The following is a 24311-nucleotide window of genomic DNA, read 5'->3' on the forward strand; positions in this document are numbered from 1 at the left end:
GAGTAGAGTAGTCTATACAGGTAGAGTAGCCTATACAGGTAGAGTAGAGTAGTGTAGTCTATACAGGTAGAGTAGAGTAGTCTATACAGGTAGAGTAGAGTAGTCTATACAGGTAGAGTAGAGTAGCCTATACAGGTAGAGTAGAGTAGTCTATACAGGTAGAGTAGAGTAGTGTAGTCTATACAGGTAGAATAGAGTAGTCTATACAGGTAGAGTAGAGTAGTCTATACAGGTAGAGTAGAGTAGTCTATACAGGTAGAGTAGAGTAGTGTAGTCTATACAGGTAGAATAGAGTAGTCTATACAGGTAGAGTAGAGTAGTCTATACAGGTAGAGTAGAGTAGTCTATACAGGTAGAGTAGAGTAGTGTAGTCTATACAGGTAGAATAGAGTAGTCTATACAGGTAGAGTAGAGTAGTCTATACAGGTAGAGTAGAGTAGAGTAGTCTATACAGGTAGAGTAGAGTAGAGTAGCCTATATAGGTAGAGTAGAGTAGTGTAGTCTATACAGGTAGAGTAGAGTAGAGTAGCCTATATAGGTAGAGTAGAGTAGTGTAGTCTATACAGGTAGAGTAGTCTATACAGGTAGAATAGAGTAGTCTATACAGGTAGAGTAGTCTATACAGGTAGAATAGAGTAGTCTATACAGGTAGAGTAGTCTATACAGGTAGAGTAGTCTATACAGGTAGAATAGAGTAGTCTATACAGGTAGAGTAGAGTAGTCTATACAGGTAGAGTAGTGTAGTCTATACAGGTAGAGTAGAGTGGCCTATACAGGTAGAGTAGTGTAGTCTATACAGGTAGAGTAGAGTAGTCTATACAGGTAGAGTAGAGTAGTCTATACAGGTAGAGTAGAGTAGTCTGTACAGGTAGAGTAGAGTAGCCTATACAGGTAGAGTAGAGTAGTCTATACAGGTAGAGTAGTCTATACAGGTAGAGTAGAGTAGTCTATACAGGTAGAGTAGAGTAGCCTATACAGGTAGAATAGAGTAGTCTATACAGGTAGAGTAGAGTAGTCTATACAAGTAGAGTAGTCTATACAGGTAGAGTAGAGTAGTCTATACAGGTAGAATAGAGTAGTCTATACAGGTAGAGTAGAGTAGTCTATACAGGTAGAGTAGAGTAGCCTATACAGGTAGAATAGAGTAGTCTATACAGGTAGAGTAGAGTAGTCTATACAGGTAGAGTAGTCTATACAGGTAGAGTAGAGTAGCCTATACAGGTAGAGTAGAGTAGTCTATACAGGTAGAGTAGAGTAGCCTATACAGGTAGAGTAGAGTAGTGTAGCCTATACAGGGAGAGTAGAGTAGCCTATACAGGTAGAGTAGAGTAGTGTAGTCTATACAGGTAGAGTAGTCTATACAGGTAGAGTAGAGTAGTGTAGTCTATACAGGTAGAGTAGAGTGGCCTATACAGGTAGAATAGAGTAGTCTATACAGGTAGAGTAGAGTAGTCTATACAGGTAGAGTAGAGTAGTCTATACAGGTAGAGTAGAGTAGCCTATACAGGTAGAGTAGAGTAGCCTATACAGGTAGAGTAGAGTAGTGTAGTCTATACAGGTAGAGTAGTCTATACAGGTAGAGTAGAGTAGTGTAGTCTATACAGGTAGAGTAGAGTAGTGTAGTCTATACAGGTAGAGTAGAGTAGTCTATACAGGTAGAGTAGAGTAGTGTAGTCTATACAGGTAGAGTAGAGTAGTGTAGTCTATACAGGTAGAGTAGAGTAGTGTAGTCTATACAGGTAGAGTAGAGTAGTCTATACAGGTAGAGTAGTGTAGTCTATACAGGTAGAGTAGAGTAGTCTATACAGGTAGAGTAGTGTAGTCTATACAGGTAGAGTAGTGTAGTCTATACAGGTAGAGTAGAGTAGTGTAGTCTATACAGGTAGAGTAGAGTAGTGTAGTCTATACAGGTAGAGTAGAGTAGTCTATACAGGTAGAGTAGTGTAGTCTATACAGGTAGAGTAGAGTAGTCTATACAGGTAGAGTAGTGTAGTCTATACAGGTAGAGTAGTCTATACAGGTAGAGTAGAGTAGTCTATACAGGTAGAGTAGTGTAGTCTATACAGGTAGAGTAGAGTAGTCTATACAGGTAGAGTAGTCTATACAGGTAGAGTAGAGTAGTCTATACAGGTAGAGTAGAGTAGTCTATACAGGTAGAGTAGTGTAGTCTATACAGGTAGAGTAGAGTAGAGTAGCCTATACAGGTAGAGTAGTGTAGTCTATACAGGTAGAGTAGAGTAGAGTAGCCTATACAGGTAGAGTAGAGTAGTCTATACAGGTAGAGTAGAGTAGTCTATACAGGTAGAGTAGAGTAGCCTATACAGGTAGAGTAGAGTAGTCTATACAGGTAGAGTAGAGTAGTCTATACAGGTAGAGTAGAGTAGAGTAGCCTATACAGGTAGAGTAGTGTAGTCTATACAGGTAGAGTAGAGTAGAGTAGTCTATACAGGTAGAGTAGAGTAGTGTAGTCTATACAGGTAGAGTAGTCTATACAGGTAGAGTAGAGTAGTCTATACAGGTAGAGTAGTGTAGTCTATACAGGTAGAGTAGAGTAGTGTAGTCTATACAGGTAGAGTAGAGTAGTGTAGTCTATACAGGTAGAGTAGAGTAGTGTAGTCTATACAGGTAGAGTAGAGTAGTGTAGTCTATACAGGTAGAGTAGAGTAGTGTAGTCTATACAGGTAGAGTAGTGTAGTCTATACAGGTAGAGTAGTGTAGTCTATACAGGTAGAGTAGTGTAGTCTATACAGGTAGAGTAGAGTAGTGTAGTCTATACAGGTAGAGTAGAGTAGTGTAGTCTATACAGGTAGAGTAGTGTAGTCTATACAGGTAGAGTAGAGTAGTGTAGTCTATACAGGTAGAGTAGAGTAGTGTAGTCTATACAGGTAGAGTAGAGTAGTCTATACAGGTAGAGTAGAGTAGTCTATACAGGTAGAGTAGAGTAGAGTAGCCTATACAGGTAGAGTAGTGTAGTCTATACAGGTAGAGTAGAGTAGAGTAGTCTATACAGGTAGAGTAGTGTAGTCTATACAGGTAGAGTAGAGTAGAGTAGCCTATACAGGTAGAGTAGAGTAGAGTAGCCTATACAGGTAGAGTAGAGTAGAGTAGCCTATACAGGTAGAGTAGTGTAGTCTATACAGGTAGAGTAGAGTAGAGTAGCCTATACAGGTAGAGTAGAGTAGCCTATACAGGTAGAGTAGAGTGGCCTATACAGGTAGAGTAGAGTAGAGTAGCCTATACAGGTAGAGTAGAGTAGTCTATACAGGTAGAGTAGAGTGGCCTATACAGGTAGAGTAGAGTAGTGTAGTCTATACAGGTAGAGTAGTGTAGTCTATACAGGTAGAGTAGAGTAGAGTAGTCTATACAGGTAGAGTAGAGTAGTGTAGTCTATACAGGTAGAGTAGAGTAGTCTATACAGGTAGAGTAGAGTAGCCTATACAGGTAGAGTAGAGTGGCCTATACAGGTAGAGTAGAGTAGTGTAGTCTATACAGGTAGAGTAGAGTAGCCTATACAGGTAGAGTAGAGTAGTCTATACAGGTAGAGTAGAGTGGCCTATACAGGTAGAGTAGAGTAGTGTAGTCTATACAGGTAGAGTAGAGTAGCCTATACAGGTAGAGTAGAGTGGCCTATACAGGTAGAGTAGAGTAGTGTAGTCTATACAGGTAGAGTAGAGTAGCCTATACAGGTAGAGTAGAGTAGCCTATACAGGTAGAGTAGAGTAGTCTATACAGGTAGAGTAGAGTAGCCTATACAGGTAGAGTAGAGTAGTCTATACAGGTAGAGTAGAGTAGTCTATACAGGTAGAGTAGAGTGGCCTATACAGGTAGAGTAGAGTAGTGTAGTCTATACAGGTAGAGTAGAGTAGTCTATACAGGTAGAGTAGTCTATACAGGTAGAGTAGAGTAGTCTATACAGGTAGAGTAGAGTAGTCTATACAGGTAGAGTAGAGTAGCCTATACAGGTAGAGTAGCCTATACAGGTAGAGTAGAGTAGTCTATACAGGTAGAGTAGAGTAGCCTATACAGGTAGAGTAGAGTAGTCTATACAGGTAGAGTAGAGTAGTCTATACAGGTAGAGTAGAGTAGTGTAGTCTATACAGGTAGAGTAGAGTAGAGTAGCCTATACAGGTAGAGTAGAGTAGTGTAGTCTATACAGGTAGAGTAGAGTAGTCTATACAGGTAGAGTAGTCTATACAGGTAGAGTAGAGTAGTGTAGTCTATACAGGTAGAGTAGAGTAGCCTATACAGGTAGAGTAGAGTAGTCTATACAGGTAGAGTAGAGTAGTCTATACAGGTAGAGTAGAGTAGTCTATACAGGTAGAGTAGAGTAGTCTATACAGGTAGAGTAGAGTAGTCTATACAGGTAGAGTAGAGTAGTCTATACAGGTAGAGTAGTCTATACAGGTAGAGTAGAGTAGTCTATACAGGTAGAGTAGAGTAGTCTATACAGGTAGAGTAGAGTAGTCTATACAGGTAGAGTAGAGTAGTCTATACAGGTAGAGTAGAGTAGTCTATACAGGTAGAGTAGAGTAGTCTATACAGGTAGAGTAGAGTAGTCTATACAGGTAGAGTAGAGTAGCCTATACAGGTAGAGTAGAGTGGCCTATACAGGTAGAGTAGAGTAGAGTAGTCTGTACAGGTAGAGTAGAGTAGTCTATACAGGTAGAGTAGTCTATACAGGTAGAGTAGAGTAGAGTAGTCTATACAGGTAGAGTAGAGTAGTGTAGTCTATACAGGTAGAGTAGAGTAGAGTAGTCTATACAGGTAGAGTAGAGTAGAGTAGTCTATACAGGTAGAGTAGTCTGTACAGGTAGAGTAGAGTAGTCTATACAGGTAGAGTAGTCTATACAGGTAGAGTAGAGTAGAGTAGTCTATACAGGTAGAGTAGTCTATACAGGTAGAGTAGAGTAGAGTAGTCTATACAGGTAGAGTAGAGTAGAGTAGTCTATACAGGTAGAGTAGTCTATACAGGTAGAGTAGAGTAGAGTAGTCTATACAGGTAGAGTAGAGTAGTCTATACAGGTAGAGTAGAGTAGAGTAGCCTATACAGGTAGAGTAGAGTAGTCTATACAGGTAGAGTAGAGTAGTCTATACAGGTAGAGTAGAGTAGCCTATACAGGTAGAGTAGAGTAGTCTGTACAGGTAGAGTAGAGTAGTCTATACAGGTAGAGTAGCCTATACAGGTAGAGTAGAGTAGTCTATACAGGTAGAGTAGTCTATACAGGTAGAGTAGAGTAGTCTATACAGGTAGAGTAGAGTAGCCTATACAGGTAGAGTAGAGTAGTCTGTACAGGTAGAGTAGAGTAGTCTATACAGGTAGAGTAGCCTATACAGGTAGAGTAGAGTAGTCTATACAGGTAGAGTAGAGTAGTCTATACAGGTAGAGTAGAGTAGCCTATACAGGTAGAGTAGAGTAGTCTATACAGGTAGAGTAGCCTATACAGGTAGAGTAGAGTAGCCTATACAGGTAGAGTAGAGTAGCCTATACAGGTAGAGTAGTGTAGTCTATACAGGTAGAGTAGTGTAGTCTATACAGGTAGAGTAGAGTAGTCTATACAGGTAGAGTAGAGTAGCCTATACAGGTAGAGTAGAGTAGTCTATACAGGTAGAGTAGTCTATACAGGTAGAGTAGTCTATACAGGTAGAGTAGTCTATACAGGTAGAGTAGTGTAGTCTATACAGGTAGAGTAGTGTAGTCTATACAGGTAGAGTAGAGTAGTCTATACAGGTAGAGTAGAGTAGCCTATACAGGTAGAGTAGAGTAGTCTATACAGGTAGAGTAGTCTATACAGGTAGAGTAGTCTATACAGGTAGAGTAGTCTATACAGGTAGAGTAGTGTAGTCTATACAGGTAGAGTAGAGTAGTCTATACAGGTAGAGTAGAGTAGTCTATACAGGTAGAGTAGAGTAGTCTATACAGGTAGAGTAGAGTAGTCTATACAGGTAGAGTAGAGTAGTCTATACAGGTAGAGTAGAGTAGTCTATACAGGTAGAATAGAGTAGTCTATACAGGTAGAGTAGAGTAGTGTAGCCTATACAGGTAGAGTAGAGTAGTCTATACAGGTAGAGTAGAGTAGCCTATACAGGTAGAGTAGAGTAGTCTATACAGGTAGAGTAGTCTATACAGGTAGAGTAGTCTATACAGGTAGAATAGAGTAGTCTATACAGGTAGAGTAGAGTAGTCTATACAGGTAGAGTAGAGTAGTCTATACAGGTAGAGTAGAGTAGTCTATACAGGTAGAGTAGTCTATACAGGTAGAATAGAGTAGTCTATACAGGTAGAGTAGAGTAGTCTATACAGGTAGAGTAGCCTATACAGGTAGAGTAGAGTAGCCTATACAGGTAGAGTAGAGTAGTCTATACAGGTAGAGTAGTCTATACAGGTAGAGTAGTCTATACAGGTAGAATAGTGTAGTCTATACAGGTAGAGTAGAGTAGTCTATACAGGTAGAGTAGAGTAGTCTATACAGGTAGAGTAGTCTATACAGGTAGAGTAGAGTAGTCTATACAGGTAGAGTAGTCTATACAGGTAGAATAGAGTAGTCTATACAGGTAGAGTAGTCTATACAGGTAGAATAGAGTAGTCTATACAGGTAGAGTAGAGTAGTCTATACAGGTAGAGTAGAGTAGTCTATACAGGTAGAGTAGAGTAGTCTATACAGGTAGAATAGAGTAGTCTATACAGGTAGAGTAGAGTAGTCTATACAGGTAGAGTAGAGTAGCCTATACAGGTAGAGTAGAGTAGTCTATACAGGTAGAGTAGAGTAGCCTATACAGGTAGAATAGTCTATACAGGTAGAGTAGTCTATACAGGTAGAGTAGTCTATACAGGTAGAGTAGTCTATACAGGTAGAGTAGTCTATACAGGTAGAGTAGTCTATACAGGTAGAGTAGTCTATACAGGTAGAGTAGTCTATACAGGTAGAGTAGAGTAGTCTATACAGGTAGAGTAGAGTAGCCTATACAGGTAGAGTAGAGTAGTCTATACAGGTAGAGTAGTCTATACAGGTAGAGTAGTCTATACAGGTAGAGTAGTCTATACAGGTAGAGTAGTCTATACAGGTAGAGTAGTCTATACAGGTAGAGTAGTCTATACAGGTAGAGTAGTCTATACAGGTAGAGTAGTCTATACAGGTAGAGTAGTCTATACAGGTAGAGTAGTCTATACAGGTAGAGTAGTCTATACAGGTAGAGTAGTCTATACAGGTAGAGTAGTCTATACAGGTAGAGTAGTCTATACAGGTAGAGTAGAGTAGTCTATACAGGTAGAGTAGAGTAGCCTATACAGGTAGAGTAGAGTAGTCTATACAGGTAGAGTAGTCTATACAGGTAGAGTAGTCTATACAGGTAGAGTAGTCTATACAGGTAGAGTAGTCTATACAGGTAGAGTAGTCTATACAGGTAGAGTAGAGTAGTCTATACAGGGAGAGTAGAGTGGCCTATACAGGTAGAGTAGAGTAGTCTATACAGGTAGTGTAGTCTATACAGGTAGAGTAGAGTAGCCTATACAGGTAGAGTAGAGTAGTGTAGTCTATACAGGTAGAGTAGAGTAGCCTATACAGGTAGAGTAGAGTAGAGTAGTCTATACAGGTAGAGTAGAGTAGTCTATACAGGTAGAGTAGAGTAGCCTATACAGGTAGAGTAGAGTAGTCTATACAGGTAGAGTAGAGTAGCCTATACAGGTAGAGTAGAGTAGTCTATACAGGTAGAGTAGTCTATACAGGTAGAGTAGAGTAGTCTATACAGGTAGAGTAGAGTAGTCTATACAGGTAGAGTAGAGTAGTCTATACAGGTAGAATAGAGTAGTGTAGTCTATACAGGTAGAGTAGAGTAGTCTATACAGGTAGAGTAGAGTGGCCTATACAGGTAGAGTAGAGTAGTCTATACAGGTAGAGTAGAGTAGTCTATACAGGTAGAGTAGAGTAGCCTATACAGGTAGAGTAGAGTAGTCTATACAGGTAGAGTAGAGTAGTCTATACAGGTAGAGTAGAGTAGTCTATACAGGTAGTGTAGTCTATACAGGTAGAGTAGAGTAGCCTATACAGGTAGAGTAGAGTAGTGTAGTCTATACAGGTAGAGTAGTCTATACAGGTAGAGTAGAGTAGTGTAGTCTATACAGGTAGAGTAGAGTAGTCTATACAGGTAGAGTAGAGTAGTCTATACAGGTAGAGTAGAGTAGCCTATACAGGTAGAGTAGAGTAGTCTGTACAGGTAGAGTAGAGTAGCCTATACAGGTAGAGTAGAGTGGCCTATACAGGTAGAGTAGAGTAGCCTATACAGGTAGAGTAGAGTAGCCTATACAGGTAGAGTAGAGTAGAGTAGTGCCCACCTATAATGGTATGGAGGAGCTGACTACCTGTAATGGTATGGAGGAGCTGCCCACCTGTAATGGTATGTAGGAGCTGACTACCTGTAATGGTATGGAGGAGCTGACTACCTGTAATGGTATGGAGGAGCTGACTACCTGTAATGGTATGGAGGAGCTGACTACCTGTAATGGTATGGAGGAGCTGACTACCTGTAATGGTATGGAGGAGCTGCCCACCTGTAATGATATAGAGGAGCTGCCCACCTGTAATGGTATGGAGGAGCTGACTACCTGTAATGATATAGAGGAGCTGCCCACCTGTAATGGTATGGAGGAGCTGCCCACCTGTAATGGTATGGAGGAGCTGCCCACCTGTAATGGTATGGAGGAGCTGCCCACCTGTAATGGTATGGAGGAGCTGCCCACCTGTAATGGTATGGAGGAGCTGACTACCTGTAATGGTATGGAGGAGCTGACTACCTGTAATGGTATGGAGGAGCTGCCCACCTGTAATGGTATGGAGGAGCTGCCCACCTGTAATGGTATGGAGGAGCTGACTACCTGTAATGGTATGGAGGAGCTGACTACCTGTAATGGTATGGAGGAGCTGACTACCTGTAATGGTATGGAGGAGCTGACTACCTGTAATGGTATGGAGGAGCTGCCCACCTGTAATGGTATGGAGGAGCTGACTACCTGTAATGGTATGTAGGAGCTGACTACCTGTAATGGTATGGAGGAGCTGCCCACCTGTAATGGTATGGAGGAGCTGACTACCTGTAATGGTATGGAGGAGCTGACTAATGGAAATTCAGAGAGTCAGTTAAATCAATGGACAGGTTCGATACTATGTTTACCTGACACAGGGTAGTATTTTCTTCTGAGGCTGAACAGACCATTCTGGGTAGTAGTTTACCACATCACTGAGTCATCAACAGGACTGTTATTAGCTGTGACTCTCAAGTAAAGTCTTCATTTCCTGAGATCATCTTGTTTAATGTTTGCTTTGCATGGTGGATAGCGACTGCTCTGGAATCTGCTCGTCAACGCACCGACTTGAAGTGGAAAGGGTGATTATTGTAAAAGTTGTCAATCTGTTACATCAAAATACTGATGATCATAAACCATCATTAACCGACATGATCCAACAGCGCTTTAATATAACTTCCTTTTCTGTTCCCTGAAATAATCAATAAACTTATAATGATTTTGTGACTTAATGATACTATTATGTTGCAGGAATAGAAGAGAGAGCTGTCGGAGTTGAGGTTGTGTTATGTAGTGGGAGAGAGGGGAGAGTGAGAGACCCTTAAATTGAAATTGCAATTGAGAGAGACAGACATAATGAGAGCGAAAGAGAGGAAATGGAGAGAGAGAGAGAGACAGACAGAGAGAAGTGGGGAGAGTGGAAACAGAGAGGAGAGGAGAGGAGAGGAGAGGAGAGGAGAGGAGAGGAGAGGAGAGGAGAGGAGAGGAGAGGAGAGGAGAGGAGAGGAGAGAGGAAGTGTGTGACTATGGCCCCAGCTGTCTATTTGAACACCTGACGATGTAACATAGTACACAAACATTCCGGGACACTCAAATTAGTATGATAGCTAACATTAGCCACCTAGCTAACATTAGCCACCTAGCTAACGTTAGCCACCTAGATAACATTAGCCACCTAGCTAACGTTAGCCACCTAGATAACATTAGCCACCTAGCTAACGTTAGCCACCTAGCTAACGTTAGCCAAGAAATTGGAATTCGTAACATATACGTTTTGCAAATTCGTAACAGATCATCAAATCAAATGTATTTATAAAGCCCTTTTTACATTAGCAAATTTGACAAAGTACTTCATATAGAAACCCAGCAGTCTAAAACCCCAAACAGCAAACAATGCAGATGTAGCAGCACGGTGGCTAGGAAAAACTCCCTAGAAAGACCAAAAACCTAGGAAGAAACCTAGAGAGGAACCAGGCTCTGAGGGGTGGCCAGTCCTCTTCTGGCTGTGCCAGGTGGAGAATAAAGAGTACGTGGCCATTAAGGCCAGATCGTTCTTCAAGATGGTCAATCGTTCATAGATGACCAGCAGGGTCAAATAATAATAATCCCAGTGGTTGTAGAGGATGCAACAGGACAGCACCTCAGGAGTAAATGTGGGATTGTTCTTAACATACGAAGTGGATGATGGACATCCAAAAGTGAATAGAAATGTAACACACACTGCCTTTGGGAAGTATTCAGAGGCCTGGACTTTCTCCACATTTTCTTACGTTACAGCCTTCTTCTAAAATTTATTAAATACATTTTTTAAATCCTCTGCAATCTACACACAATACCGCATAATGACAAAGTGGAAACAGGTTTTTAGACATGTTCAATATATAAATACATTTAAAAAGGTCCCACGGTTGACAGTGCATGTCAGAGCAAAAACCAAGCCAGGAGGCAGAAGGAATTGTCCGTAGACCTCAGAGACAGGATTGTGTCAAGGCACAGATCTGGGGAAGGGTAACAACACATTTCTGGAGCATTGAAGGTCCCCAAGAACACAGTGGCCTCCATCATTCTGCAGCATTGAAGGTCCCCAAGAACACAGTGGCCTCCATCATTCTGCAGCATTGAAGGTCCCCAAGAACACAGTGGCCTCCATCATTCTTAAATGGAAGAAATGTGGAACCACGAAGACTCTCCCAAACTGACCAATCAGGGGAGAAGGACCATGGTCAGGGAGGTGTCCAAGAACCAGCTGGTCACTCTGACAGAGCTCCAGAGTTCCTCTGTGGAGATGGGAGACCCTTCCAGAAGGACAACCATCTCTGCAGCACTCCACCAATTAGGCCTTTATGGTAGAGTGGCCAGACAGAAGCCACTCCTCAGTAAAAGGCACATGACAGCCTGCTTGGAGTTATGAAACCAAGATGGAACTCTTTAGCCTGACAGGACAACGACCCTAAGCACACAGCCAAGACAATGCAGAAGTGGCTTCGGTCTCTGAATGTCCTTGAGTTGCCCAGCCAGAACCCGGACTTGAACCCTATCGAACATCTCTGGAGAGACATGAAAATAGCTGTGCAGCCTCGCTCCCCATCCAACCTGACAGAGCTTGAGAGGATCTGCAGAGAAGAATGGGAGAAACTCCCCAAATACATGTGTGCCACGCTTGTAGCTACATTCCCACGAAGACTCGATGTTGAAATTGCTGCCAAAGGTGCTTCAACAAAGTACTGAGTAAAGGGTCTGAATACTTATGTAAAAAAATATATATATATAATTTTCATACAAATTAGCAAACATTCCTAAAAACCTGTTTTTGCTTTGTAAATATGGGGTATTGTGTGTAGATTAATGAGTAAAAAAAAAACGATTCAATCAATTTTAGAATAAGGCTGTAATGTTAAAAAAAAGTCAAGGGGTCTGAATACTTTCCGAAGGCACTGTATAATACTAATTGGAGTGTTTCGGACTTAAGTTTACTATGTTACGTCTACCCCTGAGTCCAGGTTGGACATTTGACAGCTATCAGGTCCTCTGGGACTGGCCCATTATGAAGAGAGGAGAGGAGAATACACAGCATAACCTAGATAGCCTAAAGCAAAAATGTTTGTTTGAAAAATTGAAATTGGATTTACTGTAGGCATAGAGTTTACGTGTGTACTAGTGAATGTCATCATACACTATATAAACAAAAGTATGTGGACACCCCTTCAAATTAGTGGATTTAGCGATTTCAGCCTCACCCGTTGCCGACAGGTGCATAAAATCGAGCACACGGCCATGCAATCTCCATAGACAAACATTGGCAGTGTAATGGTCTTACTGAAGAGCTCGGTGACTGTGTGGCATCGTCATAGGATGCCACGTTTCCAACAAGTCAGTTTGTCAAATTTCTGCCCTGCTAGAGCTGCCCCCCGGTCAACTGTAAGGGCTGTTATTGTGAAGTGTAAATGTCTAGGAGCAACAACGGCTCAGTCGGGAAATGGTAGGCCACACAACTTCACAGAATGGGACCACTGAGTGCTGAAGGGCATAAAAATAGTCTGTCCTCGGTTGCAACACTCACTACAGAGTTCTTAACAGTTTCTGTCAGCACAATAACTGTTAGTCAGGAGCTTCATGAAATGGGTTTCCATGGCCGGGCAGCTGCTTACAAGCCTCACATCACCATGCACAATGCCAAGCCTCACATCACCATGCACAATGCCAAGCCTCACATCACCATGCACAATGCCAAGCCTCACATCACCATGCACAATGCCAAGCCTCACATCACCATGCACAATGCCAAGCCTCACATCACCATGCACAATGCCAAGCCTCACATCACCATGCACAATGCCAAGCCTCACGTCACCATGCACAATGCCAAGCCTCACGTCACCATGCCAAGCGTCGACTGGAGTGGTGTAAAGCTTGCCGCCATTGGCCTCTGGAACAGTGGAAACACGTTCTCTGGAGAGATGAATCACACTTCACCATCCTGCAGTTAGACAGACTAATTTGTGTTATACGGATGCTAGGAGAATACTACCTGCCCCAATGAATAGTGCCGACTGTAAAGTTTAGTGGAGGAGGAATAATGGTCTGGGGCTGTTTTTCATGGTTCAGGCCCCTTAGTTCCAGTGAAGGGAAATCTTAACACTCCAGCATACAATGACATTCTAGACGTTTCTGTGCTTCCAACTTTTTGGCAACAGTTTGTGAAAGGCCCTTTCCTGTTTCAGCTTGACAGTGACCTCATGTACAAAGCGAGGTCCATACAGAAATGGTTTGTCGAGATCGGTGTGGAAGAACTTGACTGGCCTGCACAGAGCCCTGACCTCAACCCCACAGAACACCTTTGGGATGAATTGGAACGCCGACTGCAAGCCAGTCCTAATCGCCCAACATTGGTGCCCGACCTCACTAATGCTCTTGTGGCTGAATGGAAGCAGGTCCCCGCAGCAATGTTCCTACATCTAGTGGAAAGCCTTCCCAGAAGAGTGGAGGCTGTTATAGCAGCAATGTTCCTACATCTAGTGGAAAGCCTTCCCAGAAGAGTGGAGGCTGTTATAGGAGCAATGTTCCAACATCTAGTGGAAAGCCTTCCCAGAAGAGTGGAGGCTGTTATAGCAGCAATGTTCCTACATCTAGTGGAAAGCCTTCCCAGAAGAGTGGAGGCTGTTATAGCAGCAATGTTCCAACATCTAGTGGAAAGCCTTCCCAGAAGAGTGGAGGCTGTTATAGCAGCAATGTTCCAACATCTAGTGGAAAGCTTTCCCAGAAGAGTGGAGGCTGTTATAGCAGCAATGTTCCTACATCTAGTGGAAAGCCTTCCCAGAAGAGTGGAGGCTGTTATAGCAGCAAAGGGGAGGGAGACCAACTCCATATTTTAATACCCTTGCATTTTGGAATGAGATATTCGACAAGCTGGTGTCCATATACTTTTGATCATATAGTGTATTTGGAGGACAGATTTTCTTTTACAATTTGAAATGTACTTTAACTGCAATAACTAACTAACTAACTAACTAACTAACTAACTAACTAACTAACTAACTGCTATGCAATATGAAACTGATGTTGGTCAGACAAAATGATTGTGTTCTTCTCCCGATGTCATTGGGGTTCATTGTAATAGTCCTAACATAACATAACTTGATGATACACAACAATACAGAGAGAGAGAACCTTACCAACTAGTCAACTATATGGAGAGAAATAGCAGGTACATGTCAGGGTAAACCAGAAGTGGAGGGTTTGGGGGGGGGGTCACTGAAGCTTTAACAAACAGTAATACAGTGAATCACACTATCATCAATGAGGCTATTACTATGCGGGCAGCCTACAGAACAGCAATGGGTGATGCAGAAACCACAGTATGGATTACAAACATAGAAACACAAATCATTTCCCGCGGCCTCTTTTTACCTTGAGGTATTCGTTTTCAGAGCGGAGATCTTCTATTTCCCGCAATAAATCCTCCTCGATTATCTCTTTGCTACATTCCAGTTTTATCAACTGTGCGGTGGTCGATGCTTTCTCATGTTTACTCCCCTCTCCTCCGTGAGCACCTGGTCCTGGAGCCTGAGACATGCCGCCTTTCCCAGCAGCCGCGGGGCTACCCTCCGCGGTGCGCAACGAACCAACACCACTACCGGCAGTGGCCCCTGCCGCTCTGGCTGCGTCTGACGCTGATGCTGCCGCCTGGACAGGATGATCCACCTGATCGCTGAACCCGGAGCCTCCCGACTCCCCATCGCTGCTTGCGGCCGCAGCCAGGCGCTGTTCATCGGATAGGGGTTCGGAGGGACAGTCAGAGAGATCGGAGCTACTGTCGGTCTGACTGACCCTGCTACCGAGGGGGGTAGCGCCGGTTGGGACGCGGATTGGGGAGCCAAGGCTGAGCGGGCCGTGGTGAGACGCGGTCAGCGTGGCTATTTTACTCTTCTTGGCTTTGAGGGCGAGGTGTGGACTGCTGGTGCTGCTGTCCGGGCTCGGTTTGCTGGCGCTTGCAGTGGTCGGTTTAGGTTCAAGCGCCGCATGTTGAATGACCTTAACCGTCTTCTTCGTGACTGTCGAAGACTTGGTGCTGTGACTTTTCACGGTGGCGGGTTTGTTATCCTTCGCTCCGGTTGGGGTGCGCCTGGATATGCGGCTTTGATTGGATGATAAGGCCACTGGGGAAGAGGAGTGCTGCTGCTTGGTGAGTTTGGGGGATTTTGGTACGATAGCCGCTGGTTTGGGCGAGGAGCGGACATCCTTCAGGAACGGCCTGGCCGGAGATGGTGCTCGGTTTAACCGTTTCTTCTCCAACTGGTGGTTTGGCGGTTTGGTGGGTTCGCTGGTCCCAGAGCCACTGGAACGATCCATATTACAACACTCCGACGATACCGGTGGAGAATATGTAGAGGAGGGGAGGGGGTTGATGGATCAACAAATGATCAGTCCACGACACACATAAATAATACATTTGACAGCCGACAGCAGCAGAAACACAGCCCTGTCTCCCCGTTGTTCTCATCACTCCCGGGATGCGCACCCCGGTCCTTTAGGCTATTCGCGGATTTATTCCATTCGGTCTGATTAGGTAAATATCATCGGCTACATTCACCAGGTTGTCATTGTACTCCCCTCTACGGTACCGGCAGCCCGGTGGCTCCGCTCAGTCTCCTTGCAGGAATCGCTGAAATAAACGAGATTATTGTAGCCTAAATAAACCGATGCGACACAGATGGAATCTGCAGTGTTGCTAATTGTAAGGTTTGGATATAAATGAATCCAGTCGTATTGTTAGTCCCTGATACGACTCGTCCTCCTCCTCGCTCTCTGGGCCCCCGTCTGTCCGTGTGTCGGCTGCTCGCGGTCTTTTGCCCTTTCCCACTCCTTCCGTATATCTGACAAGGAAAATCTGCAATCGCTGCGGTATGTAATGACTAGACGGGATACATCTTTTGTCGGATTTGACTTTTCATAGCAGGTTAGAATTCACGCGGCAGGTTAGAATAATTAACGTAGCAGGTTATGATAATTAGGTTAAGGGTATGAAAATGGTTTTGGGGGATAGCTAAAAATGCAAAGTAATATTTGTACTTTTGCGGTTCATTTGAATTTGACAAAAGCTGTATCCCTTCTAACCATGACCTTGCGGTCTCGAACCTGGCTGAAGCCTACCGTGGTTCCTAATGTAGGCGCATGCGCTTTGTTTCTCACAAAACCCCAATACACCCCTGAGTAGATGGTAATGCAACAACATACACTGAACAACAATATAAACGCAACAAGTGTTGGTCCCATGTTTCATGACCTGAAATAAAAGAGCCCAGAAATGTTCCAGATGCACAAAAAGATTATTTCTCTCAAATGTTGTGTAAAAATGTGTTTACATCCCTGTTCGTGAGCATTTCACCTTTGCCAAGATAATCCATCCACCTGACAGGTGTGGCATATCAAGAAGCTGATTAAACAGCATGATCATTACACAGGTGAACCTTGTGCTGGGGGCACGTTTTGAGGCAGTGTTGTTGCCAGAGAATTGAATGTTAATTTCTCTACCATAAGAGGCCAACTTTGTTTTAAAGAATTTGGCAGTACGTCCAACCGGCCTCACAACCGCAGACCACGCCAGCCCAGGACCTCCACATCCGGCTTCTTCTCCCGCGGGATCGTCTGGGGGTGGGAGTGCCTTGCTCCCAAGTGGGTGAGTCCATGCCCTCTCAGGCCCTCTCATCCCTGCACCCAGTCATGTAAAATCCATAGATTAGGGCCTAATTTATTTTATTTAAATTGACAGATTTTTGTATTTTTTATTTCGAAATGTTATCTTTATTTACAGTTTCCTTATATGAACTGTAATTCAGTAAATTCTTTGAAATTGTTGCCTGTTTTGTTTTATATTTGTGTTCAGTATATTTTCTCCACAACTATGTATACTTTTTTCTGTATTTTACAAAGTTTCAAATGTATGCAGTAATTCAACAAGTAAAAAACAGAGCCCCATCATCATAAAATAGTTTGCGTATAAATATACTCAGCCGACACAGAGTACGTCTCACATTGGCACCCTATTCCCTATATAGTGCATTACTTTTGACCGGGGTCCATTGTGCACGAGTCCATAGTAGCCTTAGGGAATAGGGTGCCATTTGGGATGTAGAATATAACAACAGTCACACAGTACAAGATAATTTTATTTAACTTAGGCAAGTCAATTAAGAACAAATTCTTATTTTCAATGACTGCCTTGTTCATGGGCAAAACGACAGATTTTTACCTTGTCAGCTCAGGGATTCAATCTTGCAACCTTTCGGTTACTAGTCCAACGCTCTAATCACTAGGCTACCTGCCACCCCTCCCCTCTAACCACTAGGCTAACTGCCTCCTCTACACTCTAACCACTAGGCTACCTGCCGCCCCTACACTCTAACCACTAGGCTACCTGCCGCCCCTCCACTCTAACCACTAGGCTACCTGCCGCCCCTCCACTCTAACCACTAGGCTACCTGCCGCCCCTCCACTCTAACCACTAGGCTACCTGCCGCCCCTCCACTCTAACCACTAGGCTACCTGCCACCCCTCCACTCTAACCACTAGGCTACCTGCCGCCCCTCCACTCTAACCACTAGGCTACCTGCCGCCCCTCCACTCTAACCACTAGGCTACCTGCCACCCCTCCACTCTAACCACTAGGCTACCTGCCGCCCCTCCACTCTAACCACTAGGCTACCTGCCACCCCTCCACTCTAACCACTAGGCTACCTGCCACCCCTCCACTCTAACCACTAGGCTACCTGCCACCCCTCCCCTCTAACCACTAGGCTACCTGCCACCCCTCCACTCTAACCACTAGGCTACCTGCCGCCCTCCACTCTAACCACTAGGCTACCTGCCGCCCCTCCACTCTAACCACTAGGCTACCTGCCGCCCCTCCACTCTAACCACTAGGCTACCTGCCGCCCCTCCACTCTAACCACTAGGCTACCTGCCGCCCCTCCACTCTAACCACTAGGCTACCTGCCGCCCCTCCACTCTAACCACTAGGCTACCTGCCACCCCTCCACTCTAACCACTAGGCTACCTGCCACCCCTCCACTCTAACCACTAGGCTACCTGCCACCCCTCCCCTCTAACCACTAGGCTACCTGCCACCCCTCCACTCTAACCACTAGGCTACCTGCCACCCTCCCCTCTAACCACTAGGCTACCTGCCACCCCTCCACTCTAACCACTAGGCTACCTGCCACCCCTCCACTCTAACCACTAGGCTACCTGCCACCCCTCCACTCTAACCACTAGGCTACCTGCCGCCCCTCCACTCTAACCACTAGGCTACCTGCCGCCCCTCCACTCTAACCACTAGGCTACCTGCCGCCCCTCCACTCTAACCACTAGGCTACCTGCCACCCCTCCACTCTAACCACTAGGCTACCTGCCACCCCTCCACTCTAACCACTAGGCTACCTGCCACCCCTCCACTCTAACCACTAGGCTACCCTGCCGCCCCTCCACTCTAACCACTAGGCTAAGATTTTACTGAGTTACAGTTCATATAAGGAAATCAGTCAAATCAGTTGAAATTGGGCTCTAATCTATGTATTGACTGGGAATACAGATCTGCATCTGTTAGTCACAGATACCTTTAATAAAGAGGTAGGGGTTTGGATCAGAACCAGTCAGTATCTGGTGTGACCACCATTTGCCTCATGCAGCGTGACACATCTCCTTCACATAGAGTTGATCAGAATGTTGATTGGGACCTGTGGAATGTTGTCCCACTCCTCTTCAATGGCTGTGGGAAGTTGCTGGATATTGGCGGGAACTGGAACATGCTGACGTACACGTCGATCCAGAGCATCCCAAACATGCTCAATGGGTGACATGTCTGGTGATTATGCAGGCCATGGAAGAACTGGGACATTTTCAGCTTCCAGGAATTGTGTACAGATCCTAGCAGCATGGGACTGTGCACTATCATGCTGAACATGAGGTGATGGTGGTGGATGAATGACACGACAATGGGCCTCAGGATCTCATCACGGTATCGCTGTGCATTCAAATTGCCATCGATAAAATGCGATTGTGTTTGTTGTCCGTAGCTTATGCCTGCCCATACCATAATCCAAAGGGGCACTCTGTTCACAATGTTGACATCAGCAAACCGCTCGCCCACACGACGCCGTCTGCCCGGTACATTTGAATCTGGGATTCATCCGTGAAGATCACACTTCTCCAGCGGCCATCGAACGTGAGCATTTGCCCACTGAAGTCGGCCCCGACACTGAACTGCAGTCAGGTCAAGACCCTGGTGAGGATGTGGAGGTCCTGGGCTGGCCTGGTGACACATGTTCTGCGGTTGTGAGGGATGCTATAATCAAGGTCCTAGAAGGGGCTGCTATAATCAAGGTCCTAGAAGGGGCTGCTATAATCAAGGTCCTAGAAGGGGCCGCTATAATCAAGGTCCTAGAAGGGACCCCAATAATCAAGGTCCTAGAAGGGACCCCAATAATCAAGGTCCTAGAAGGGGCCGCTATAATCAAGGTCCTAGAAGGGGCTGCTATAATCAAGGTCCTAGAAGGGGCTGCTATAATCAAGGTCCTAGAAGGGGCCCCAATAATCAAGGTCCTAGAAGGGGCTGCTATAATCAAGGTCCTAGAAGGGGCTGCTATAATCAAGGTCCTAGAAGGGGCCGCTATAATCAAGGTCCTAGAAGGGGCTGCTACAATAAAGGTCCTAGAAGGGGCTGCTATAATCAAGGTCCAAGAAGGGACCCCAATAATCAAGGTCCTAGAAGAGACCCCAATAATCAAGGTTCTAGAAGGGACTCCAATAATCAAGGTCCTAGAAGGGGCCGCTATAATCAAGGTCCTAGAAGGGGCTGCTACAATAAAGGTCCTAGAAGGGGCTGCTATAATCAAGATCCTAGAAGGGGCCCCAATAATCAAGGTCCTAGAAGGGGCCCCTATAATCAAGATCCTAGAAGGGGCTGCTATAATCAAGATCCTAGAAGGGGCCCCAATAATCAGGGTCCTAGAAGGGGCTGCTATAATCAAGGTCCTAGAAGGGACCCCAATAATCAAGGTTCTAGAAGGGACCCCAATAATCAAGGTTCTAGAAGGGACCCCAATAATCAAGGTTCTAGAAGGGACCCCAATAATCAAGGTCCTAGAAGGGGCCCCAATAATCAAGGTCCTAGAAGGGACCCCAATAATCAAGGTCCTAGAAGGGACCCCAATAATCAAGGTCCTAGAAGGGACCCCAATAATCAAGGTCCTAGAAGGGACCCCAATAATCAAGGTCCTAGCAGGGACCCCAATAATCAAGGTCCTAGAAGGGACCCCAATAATCAAGGTCCTAGAAGAGAGCCCAATAATCAAGGTTCTAGAAGGGACCCCAATAATCAAGGTCCTAGAAGAGACCCCAATAATCAAGGTTCTAGAAGGGGCTGCTATAATCAAGATCCTAGAAGGGACCCCAATAATCAAGGTCCTAGAAGGGACCCCAATAATCAAGGTCCTAGAAGGGACCCCAATAATCAAGGTCCTAGAAGGGACCCCAATAATGAAGCAGAAAAAGCCAACAGCGCTGGTTAAATGACAGTTATGTATGAAGTAGGGACCCCTAGACACTAATCTAATAAAGGTCCATTTGTGTCCATTCCTCCCTAATTGCTCAAGGATTAGGACAGGTGAGTTACGTGTCATTGAATCAGTGCATTAGTGTATTTGACTTAGTTGTACTGACTAGCCAATCAGCAGTGACCATTGGGGTTAGTAATAACAGTTGACTGAACAGGTATCAGGGTCAGATATATCACTGGACAAAATCTTTAGGTGAAATTAGCCAATCAATGATAAATAATACAACTGGTCTTTACTTTTTTTTTTTAGATCAAGCAACTATTATTCTCTCGGGGTTTAGGATTCTGTGTCTTCTTACGTAAAGTCTGTTAACAGTAGTTTTGGAATTGTTAGTTCGATTACTTGTTGGTTATCACTGCATTGTCGGAACTAGAAGCACACGCATTTCGCTACACTCGCATTAACATCTGCTAACCATGTGTATGTGACAAATACAATTTGATTTGATTTAAAGTCTGTTAGCTTACTTCAAAATATATTTTTTAGCATATTGACCTAAACCATTATGCGCATATTGATAAAACATGTTGGAATCCCAATTTGAGCGACATCTTTCAGTTGGTTGGTAGACTTCAGATCTTAAGTTTATCTTTCCAACATTACTATGACAACTAGCTAATCTGGGCAGGATGGACTCTCTAACTGGTCTAAAACATCATTAACTGGTTGGGGTTTGATCAATGTAGACCGACAGCAGATGTAGACCTGGGCATCGAGGTTAATAGTTCATTATATATCAATCCATGAGTCAAGTTAAGGTCAATTCCGGAGTCAATCTCAATACTGTTTGTGCAATTTGACACCACCAAACCCTTTCCAACAACAATGGAATAAAAAAAAAAAAAATCTTATAGCGTTCGTCTTTCTAAATTCAGCACATAAATTATAACATCTTTATGGAGGGATCACCTTTAAGTGGTAGTCCGAACCATGAAAAACAGTCCCAGACCTCTTTATTCCTCCTCCACCAAACTTTACAGTTGGCACTATGTATTGGGGCAGGTAGCGTTCTTCTGGCATCTGTCAAACTCAGATTCGTCCGTCGGACTGCCAGATGGTGAAGTGTGATTCATCACTCCAGAGAACCCGTTCCCACTGCTCCAGAGTTTCAATCTCAGTGAGCTTTACAGCACTACATCCGACGCTTGACATTGCGCATGGTGATCTTAGGCTTGTGTGCGGCTGCTCAGCCATGGAATCTCATTTCATGAAGCTCCCGACGAACAGTTATTACGCTGACATTGCTTCGAGAGGCAGTTTGAAACTCGATAGTGAGTGTTGCAACCGAGGACAAACAATTTTTATGTACAATGTCCTTCAGTACTCGGCGGTCCCATTCTGTGAGCTTGTGTGGTCTACCACTTCTTGTTGCTCCTAGAAGTTTACACTTCACAATAACAGCACTTACAGTTGACCGGGGGAAGATCTAGCAGGGCAGAAATTTGACAAACTGACTTGTCGGAAAGGTGCCATCCTATGACGGTGCCACATTGATAGTCACTGAGCTCTTCAGTAAGGCCATTCTACTGCCAATGATTGTCTATGGAGATTGCATGGCGGTGTGCTCGATTTTATACACCTGTCAGCAACGGGTGTGGCTGAAATAGCCAAACCACTCATTCGAAAGGGGTCTACATACTGTTGTGTATATAGTGTAGCTCTTGTCTTCATAGCGACTGTACGTAGCCTCCTCCTGTCTTCATAGCGACTGTACGTAGCCTCCTCCTGTCTTCATAGCGACTGTACGTAGCCCCGTCTTCATAGCGACTGTACGTAGCCTCCTCCTGTCTTCATGGCGACTGTACGTAGCTACCTCCAGTCTTCATAGCGACTGTACGTAGCCCCGTCTTCATAGCGACTGTACGTAGCCTCCTCCCGTCTTCATAGTGACTGTACGTAGCCTCCTCCCGTCTTCATAGTGACTGTACGTAGCTACGTCCTCCTGTCTTCATAGTCACTGTACGTAGCTACCTCCGCCTGTCTTCATAGTGACTGTACGTAGCTACCTCCTCCTGTCTTCATAGTGACTGTACGTAGCCTCCTCCTGTCTTCATAGTAACTGTACGTAGCTACCTCCTGTCTTCATAGTAACTGTACGTAGCTACCTCCTCCTGTCTTCATAGTAACTGTACGTAGCTACCTCCTCCTGTCTTCATAGCCACTGTACGTAGATGCCTCAAAAACTACACTACCCATCGGCCACTGCACTTCTGTCCACTCAAAAACATTGTCACTAGGCACCAAAACAGAAGAAAAGACTGAAACAGGGGACTAACTGAATTGTCCAATCAGAAAACCTTTTCTCCGTTGCAAAAACATCTTGCTACGTTGTGCACTAATGAATAGTACTGATAGGGTTCAACATTGAAACAAGGTTTGTTTTTATTCATCATTATTAGTGCTTCTAACTCATTTAATACTTTATTTTTACACTTGCGCGCCCCCCCCCCCCACACACACACATTTTAGCATAGGAGTTTAACTAGCTGTCATGGATTATAGTGCAAAACATTACAATGAACAAACAGACCAGGAAACCAATTCTAAGACACTCTCATAATACTGTAAGGCAAGACAGACAGAAATGAACAACCAACTACTGTTAAGGCTGTGTCATTATTGGTTGTGTAAATACACACACACGTCGAAATTCTTCACGAGGATCCTGACGATTTAAAATGAGTCCAATCCAACCAAGGTATATCTAGATGACTTCAGCCCTGAAAAGACGGCTTCTCTCAACATGTTTCCATCGGACTCTAGACCCAATACTGTCTCTAATTCAAGTTACTAGGTGATAAATCAGGTTTAAAAACGGTCTATGTGAAATTATATACGAGAAGATTTTCTATCTAATGTTGCAGTGTGCAATATGACATGAATCCATGTTCCTTCCTGTACAGTAGAGAATACTGACTTCAGAGGTAAGATATACTTAGTGCAGGGTCAGGAGCTCCACTCCCTCAGTGAAGTCAGGTGTGTGTGTGTGTTCCTCTTCTTTCTCAAGTTGTCCCCGTGTGTGTGTGTGTGTGTGTGTGTGTGTGTGTGTGTGTGTGTGTGTGTGTGTGTGTGTGTGTGTGTGTGTGTGTGTGTATTTATAACCAGAGGAATCTCTACCTAGAAGGCACTTGGCTGCGAGGCACAGCTAGCCAAGCAGGCCCGTGGATGAGGTAGTCTGGGCAGGTGAGTGTGGACAGGTGTGCGTGGACAGGTGTGCGTGGACAGGTGTGCGTGTACAGGTGCGCGTGGACAGGTGTGCGTGGACAAAGGGACGTGGGGGGGGGGTGTTAGTGTGACGTGTCATATCATACAGCTACGGGATAGAAGTAGAAATGAGAGGACGCCGAATCGATCAGAGAAGGGGTCAGAGAAGGGGTTTAGACAAGGGGTTAGAGAAGGGGTTTAGACAAGGGGTTTAGACAAGGGGTTTAGAGAAGGGGTCCGAGAAGGGGTCCGAGAAGGGGTCAGAGAAGGGTCAGAGAAGGGTCAGAGAAGGGTCAGAGAAGGGTCAGAGAAGGGTCAGAGAAGGGTCAGAGAAGGGTCAGAGAAGGGGTTTAGACAAGGGGTTAGAGAAGGGGTTTAGAGAAGGGGTCAGAGAAGGGGTCAGAGAAGGGTCAGAGAAGGGTCAGAGAAGGGTCAGAGAAGGGTCAGAGAAGGGTCAGAGAAGGGTCAGAGCAGGGGTCAGAGCAGGGGTCAGAGCAGGGGTCAGAGCAGGGGTTTAGAGCAGGGGTCAGAGAGGGGGTTTAGAGCAGGGGTCAGGAGAAGGGGTTTAGAGCAGGGGTCAGAGAAGGGGTTTAGCGAAAGGGGTCAAAGAAGGGGTCAGAAAAGGGGTCGGAGAAGGGGTCAGAGAAGGGGTCGGAGAAGGGGTTTAGAGCAGGGGTCAGAGAAGGGGTGTGACAGCA

The 24311-nt window shown here is 44.7% G+C and overlaps 1 protein-coding gene across 1 annotated transcript in view; it reads right to left on the reverse strand.

Annotated features, from left to right (window-relative positions):
• Positions 1–15648, reverse strand: part of LOC124009837 (microtubule cross-linking factor 1-like) — a 271598-nt gene extending 255950 nt beyond the window's left edge. Inside the window, 1 exon segment of the mRNA XM_046322025.1 lies at positions 14204–15648. Coding sequence (XP_046177981.1) covers positions 14204–15145 — 942 coding nt within the window. The 5' untranslated portion in view covers positions 15146–15648.
• Between the last annotated feature and the right edge of the window lie 8663 nt (positions 15649–24311).

Source organism: Oncorhynchus gorbuscha, linkage group LG22 (assembly GCF_021184085.1).
Source record: "Oncorhynchus gorbuscha isolate QuinsamMale2020 ecotype Even-year linkage group LG22, OgorEven_v1.0, whole genome shotgun sequence".
Taxonomy (NCBI): Eukaryota; Metazoa; Chordata; class Actinopteri; order Salmoniformes; family Salmonidae; genus Oncorhynchus; species Oncorhynchus gorbuscha.